At 57.3% G+C, this 6,050-nt stretch overlaps 1 protein-coding gene across 1 annotated transcript in view; it reads right to left on the reverse strand.

Annotated features, from left to right (window-relative positions):
* Positions 1–3,426, reverse strand: part of MYL2 (myosin light chain 2) — a 4,815-nt gene extending 1,389 nt beyond the window's left edge. Inside the window, exons 1-4 of the mRNA XM_008634056.2 lie at positions 3,173–3,426; positions 2,199–2,288; positions 1,486–1,561; positions 555–659 (exon numbers count right to left, since the gene is read on the reverse strand). Of these exons, the coding sequence (XP_008632278.2) occupies positions 555–659; positions 1,486–1,561; positions 2,199–2,288; positions 3,173–3,406 (505 nt within the window). The 5' untranslated portion in view covers positions 3,407–3,426. The remainder of the gene's footprint in view (positions 1–554; positions 660–1,485; positions 1,562–2,198; positions 2,289–3,172) is intronic.
* Positions 3,427–6,050: the final 2,624 nt, after the last annotated feature.

Raw genomic sequence — 6,050 nt, forward strand, 5'->3', positions numbered from 1 at the left:
CAGGAATGCAGGCCCTGCAGCTCGAGCCTTGGGTGAAGTTGGTGGCATGTAGAGGAGCAGCCGTAGGGTCATGGTGCGAGCACAGAGCAGGCGGTGTCGCCACCACTCCGGCATCCGGCATTTATCTAATCTTTGGAGCGTATTTATAGAGCTCCAGGCACAGCCCTTGGGGCCCTGCAGCCTCTTGGAGATCTGCATTCCTTGGGTTAAGTATGTGATTCAGGGTGCAGCGGGGTGGGATGATGGGTCAAAGCCTGGCTGTAGCCAGGGGGCCACTGGTGGCACCGCTGGTGTCAGCAGGCTCAGAGGTGCTGCAAGAACTCCTGTCCCTGCTTCCTATGGGACAGCAGCAGCACAGCCCTTTGGGGTTTATAAATGGCTGGGGAAACTGAGGCATGGAGACCATCAACCCCCCCCCCACAACAATTTGGGGAGACATGGGATGAGATCCAGATCTCTGGACGTAGGGATGGTTGGTATTGCAGGGGTTTTGGGGCACAGGGATGCCACTGACCGCCACTGACCACTCCCCAGCTCCCCAGGTGCCCTCTCACCCTTGAGCTTCTCCCCAAACATGGTGAGGAACACGGTGAAGTTGATTGGGCCGGGTGCCTCCTTTATCATCTCATCGATCTCCTCGTTTTTCACATTCAGGCGCCCTGGGGAGAGCAGCTTTGGGTCAATCACGGGTCCATGTCCGGCTCTGTGTGCTGGGGGCTAAAAAACACACACCGCAGAACCCTTCCCTGGGCGTTTTTCCCCCACAGAAGGGAAGTGGCACATCCTTAGGGAGCCACGTCTGACAAGGAATGGAGGTAGCAGGAGTGAGGTAAGAGAATCATTTCCAGCTCTGGCTTCTCAGGCTCCAGGATCACAGAAAAGAAGGATGCAAAGGACTGAGCTGTGCTGCATCCCTCCCTCACCACCCCATGGATCAGCCTGCTTTAGCCCTCCTTGGAAGGTGTTTTGGGTCAAGATCACCAGCACTGGGGTTCTCCCTGTCCCCCAGCACCAGAAGCAAACGGGACTGAATGCCTACATCCTTTTTCCTGAGGGTGGGTTGTCCTTGGATCTCCCGGGCCCCGTTGCTGATTCATGCTGACCTCTGATGGCAGAGCCAAGCTCGCAGTGTCACAGCCTCCCACAAATCCCCTAAATCCCCTTAATGCCCACACTCCCTGGGATGCCATGGGATGGGCACAGCCAGGTGCTTCTAAGCACGGAAAAGGCAGGGATTGATTGGCTGTGCAATCCAGGAGCTGGCTCCAGTACCAAGGGGATAAACCAGCGCTGCTGTGGGAGCTGCTCTGGGTCACCCATGAGGGATCTCCCAGGCTAATGGGCTCAGGTTTGTGTCAGGAGGTTTTTCTTGGATCCAGTTAATGACAGGGGTTGGTTAAATGGGGGCCCCCCCTTGTTTCTCAATTAACAAGTCTAATGTTGGCAAAGTTGTTGGGGAGGGGAGGCTGCTAAAGCTGGGCTCACCGAGGGCAGCAAAGGTGTCCCTCAGATCCGCCTTGTCGATGAAGCCATCCCGGTTCTGATCCATGATGGTGAACGCCTGGAAGCACAGGAGGAGGGCAGGGAGCACAGGGAGAGGGAGAATTCTCAGCCTTTGCAAAGGCTTTAGTGCCTTTCCCCTTCTCCCCTCAGCTTGGGTGGGACAAGGGCATTTTGAGCCCTCCCAGGATGGGCTCTGGGGGCCTTGCCCACCCTAATCCCACACAGTCCTGCACCCCAGGGTGATGGCAACCCAAACCCCAGTGCTGTACAAAGCCTTTCTTTGGCCAAAGCCCTCTCACCCAGGAATGAGACCAGGGAGAGAGGCCAGCATGAGCCATCAGCTCCTCCAACTGGGGCCAGTTATCCCTGGAACTGGAATCTGCACAGGACCACGTGCCTGCTGTGCAGGGGGTAAGAGCTCCTGGCACGGCAGGTGGGAGTGAGCTGGGAGACGTGCTCCAGCTCCCCTGGGTGCTGCTGGCTCCTCTGTGGGATGCGGGCTCCTCGGAAGCTTGGAGGCGATGCCGGATTTAACGGTGTCACTGAGTTGTTATTCTCACTTTTAAAATAAAACGACCCAAAACCAGGCATGCTGCCTCCTGGTGTGAACCAGCTGTCACTTGAGAGCACCGAGGAAGGAGCTGAAGGTCACATCGCATCAAGGACCCTCAGTCCTTCCCACCAAACCCACCTACCTCTTTGAATTCCTGGATCTGGGCCTGCTCGAACATGGAGAAGACGTTGGAATTAGCGCCTTCAATCCTCTTCTTGGCTTTCTTGGGTGCCTGCAGGGGTCCAAGTATGTGCTATTAACTCACTGGCTTTTTATGGGGTGAAATAAAAGCATGAAAGTGCCCTATTCTTAGTCTTGACTCCTTCATGGTAACTCTGGGCTGGGGCTTTCTTTCCTGGGGGCTTGGTGGTTCCCCCCTGCAGCTCTGGGATACTGAGGGGCATTAAGACTCCTGCTTAAATTACAGCTCCTGGTGAATTTAGCCAAATAGGTCCAAGGAAAGATGAGGAGTGAAATCACTTCTCCCACAGGCAGGTTAAAGGGTCAGCACCAGGGTGATATCTCCCCACTGGAACCCTGGTTTTGGGAGCACTGCTGAGGGTGCACATGAGGGTTGTGGTCAGTCGGTGTTTCTTTACCCTGCTGTGCAGATATTAAAATGTGGCTTAATTAAAAATCCCCCTCCTCCTGCACTGAGGCTTGAAACAACCAGAAATGGGTCAATGTGCATTTTAAAGAGGTCTGCAGAACCCTTCACTGTCCCACCCTGCCCATCATCCCTCATCCCAGTGCCCACTCCTGCAGCCGTTTCCTCTCATGGGGGTCTGTCAGGAGGAGGATTTTGGGGGGACAAAATGTCCCTTCCTCTCGCTGCATGAAGGAAGGGAAAGGAGAAAAATGGCATTTGGACCCCAAAACCATCTGCCCTCATTTGAAAGCTCTGCTAGCATGAGAGACCTGTCTCTGTTCCCTGTGAGATGCTGCTGATCCAGCCAGATGCTCCCCAGTTTGCTCACTCCCTTTCCAGGGCAGACAGGACCCTTGGCCATCAGTTCCCTGTTGCGTCCATCGCTCCCTGCCCCTTCAAGCTACTGTGGTGAAAAATCTAATGGATTTTATCTCTTCCTGCTGGAGCTTTGGGCTCTCGGTACTCACCATGGCTTCGCTCAGCCACCGATGTCGCTGTGAGGGGTGTTCCGGAGGCACTCCCTCTCTCCCCCCGGCTGGAACAATAAATACACCCCCCTCGGGGTTAAAAATAGCCCCATGCCCACTTTTGGCTGTAATGGGTAATTTGGCCACCCCCAACCCTGTTGTCTCTGCCTTTCTCTGCCCCTCTCTCTCTAATCTGGAATAGCAGCTTGTTGTTGTCACCGGCTGACGTGACATGTGAGCCCGGGAGGGTTTCAAGGTTAACGAAGTGCCGGGTGGCCCCCAGCTCCCACACTGGGGATGCTGACCCGGGACTGCACGGGAACAATCCCACCTGCCTTTGTCACTCGGGCTGGCGCCGGGCTTGTCCCCTCCGCTGGGACACGCAGGGAGGGGTCGGCCCCAGGGGACCGCCCCCGCTACAATCCCGCAAACCTTGGGGCATGGATGTTTTTCCTCGGTGCTTCCAGGCGTCTTTGGGAGCCATGGTGCCCCATCGCAGCGCTGGCACGGCAAAGCCGGGAGCTGCTCGGCTGCTGGAGGCAGAGGAGCCCCCCTGCACTGCGATCCCCTCCCTTGGGATGCTCCAGGAGCAGGAGCAGCTGCCTGGTCACCCTGCCTGTGGCCGAATGGGGAACATCCCGCTGCAGCCTCATCCCAGAGCGCTGCGGCGAGGCCGGAGGCGGATGCTGAGCTCCCCCAGAGCCGGGCAGCTCCTCTCTCAAGTGTCACCCCCCACCGAGGCACCTGTCACCCAGCCGAGCCAAACATTTGCTCGCCCTGGTCCCGGTGGGACACACGCATTTAACTCTCCCCATGCCGGGCTCTGTGCCGGGGACACGTCCTGCAGCACCCGGGAGTGATGACACTCACACTGCCCGGACACTCTGGCTCAGCATCCCTGCAGCAAGAGCCAAGGAATCCACGGGCAGGCCGGCAGCAATCCCACAAAACCTCTTCCATATCAGCTGCCCATGTGGAGCAGGACCGGTGGCTGCCAGGACCGGGCTACTCGGTGGTTCCCTTTTGTCTTCAGTATTTTTAGCCTGTTCATTTTATCTCCCTCCCTCTCTCCTTGCCGGGGATGAGACTGGAGGAGGATGTACGGGCATGCTGGGGTGGGAATGGTGCTGCCAGCCCAAGGATGCCCATCAGCCCCCCCTGCGGTGCCTGGCACGGCCGTGACCCGGTGGCCGTGGGGGCTGGCGGCCTCGCTGCCCGGCATTGTCCCTTCTACACGCCGAGGAGGGTGGTGGGCGAGCGGGGAGGGCTGGGACAGGGCTGGGAACAAAAGGGATTGTGAAACCAGATCCCTGGAACTCCGGGCTCTGCCCAGACGTTGCCCTTGTTCTCCCGGAGGTCACAAATATCGTGTTTAATCCCTGGCACTCGCCGCCCGGCTGCCACGGCCGAGCCAGCGAGGATGGCATTACGGGGAGGATTTCAGCAGGCAGCAGGGAAATGCGTAGGGAAAAGTGCCCGGAGAGGAGAAAAACTCCTGATGCGGGATGACCATCTCCTCTGGATGGAGCTGCAGCTCAGGGAAGGGATTTCAGGATGTGGTTTGGGGTCTGTGTGAGCAAAAGGGCAGGAGAAAGAGCCGCGGGGGCCGGGAGCTGGGGCCCGGATCAGCCCCGGGCACAGCCAGGGATGAGAGGGATCAATCTCGGCACGGACGGTCCCTCGTTCTGCCAAGTTCAGTTGGATTCATCGGCCAGCCGAGCCCAATTACCTTAATTTGTGACATTAAGGAAAAATCCATAAGCATCAGGGAAGTGATGTGTGGTGGTTTCACAGGACTGGTTGGCCATGGAGCCACCGGCGCCGCCTGGGCGCTGCCTGTCCCCGTCCCCGGCTCCGTGTCCGTGCCGGGGCACGGCACGGGATGGGGGAAAAGGGTGCAGGAGGAAGCCCTGAAGCTGTGGAGATCTCCCAGAGTATTATTTTTTTAGGAACAACCATTTTTGCCTGCTCTGCCTGGAAGAGGGCAAACTTGGTCCTCTCCCCGGTGTTGCCCAGGTTGTGGTTGGGGTGAGATGGTGCCTGGGGGCTTTGAGGGGCCGGCGGTGCCGAGGGTGGCACGGAAATCCGGGATGGGGATGGGGTGCAGATGGCTGCCAGGGTTTCTGCTGTGATTTGTAAGACGGTGCATCTGCTCCACTGCTCACTTCTTGCTGTCAGCTGAAATCCTCTGTGCTGCACGGGCCAGATCCTGCTCTCCCGTGAGGATCCTGGTCCAGCCCGCAGATGGAAGCTCCTCTAGGCTCATCATATCCTTCTCCTACTGTGGATATTGGGGGGATTCTTGGCCCCCAGGAAAACCTGAGTGCTTTAAATGTGTCTGTATGCACAAATCTGCCTCTGGAGCCCTGGAGTGAACAAAAGAGCTGTGGGAAGTGGCTGCAGCCTGTGAATGGATGTCAAGGAATAACACACGTATCCGTGCCACGGCAAAATCAAGCATCGTCCTTTCTTATCTGCAAAAGAGCCTGTGTTTTACATGAAAAAGCCTTTCTAATTAACAGGCCAGCCCCTCTTGAGCTCGATAAAAAATGGAGTCAAAAGGATTTGATTAACCCCCGCTCTGTGCCAGGCGCGAGCTCCGCCTGAGCGAGACGTGTCAAGGAATAACACACGTATCCGTGCCACGGCAAAATCAAGCATCGTCCTTTCTTATCTGCAAAAGAGCCTGTGTTTTACATGAAAAAGCCTTTCTAATTAACAGGCCAGCCCCTCTTGAGCTCGATAAAAAATGGAGTCAAAAGGATTTGATTAACCCCCGCTCTGTGCCAGGCGCGAGCTCCGCCTGAGCGAGACGCCCCGGCCGAGGCCTGCCCAGGGCCGATAATGGCTCCCGGCTCCGGGGGTCCCGCCACGCAGC

Source organism: Corvus brachyrhynchos, unplaced genomic scaffold, assembly GCF_000691975.1.
Source record: "Corvus brachyrhynchos isolate BGI_N302 unplaced genomic scaffold, ASM69197v1 scaffold114, whole genome shotgun sequence".
Taxonomy (NCBI): domain Eukaryota; kingdom Metazoa; phylum Chordata; class Aves; order Passeriformes; family Corvidae; genus Corvus; species Corvus brachyrhynchos.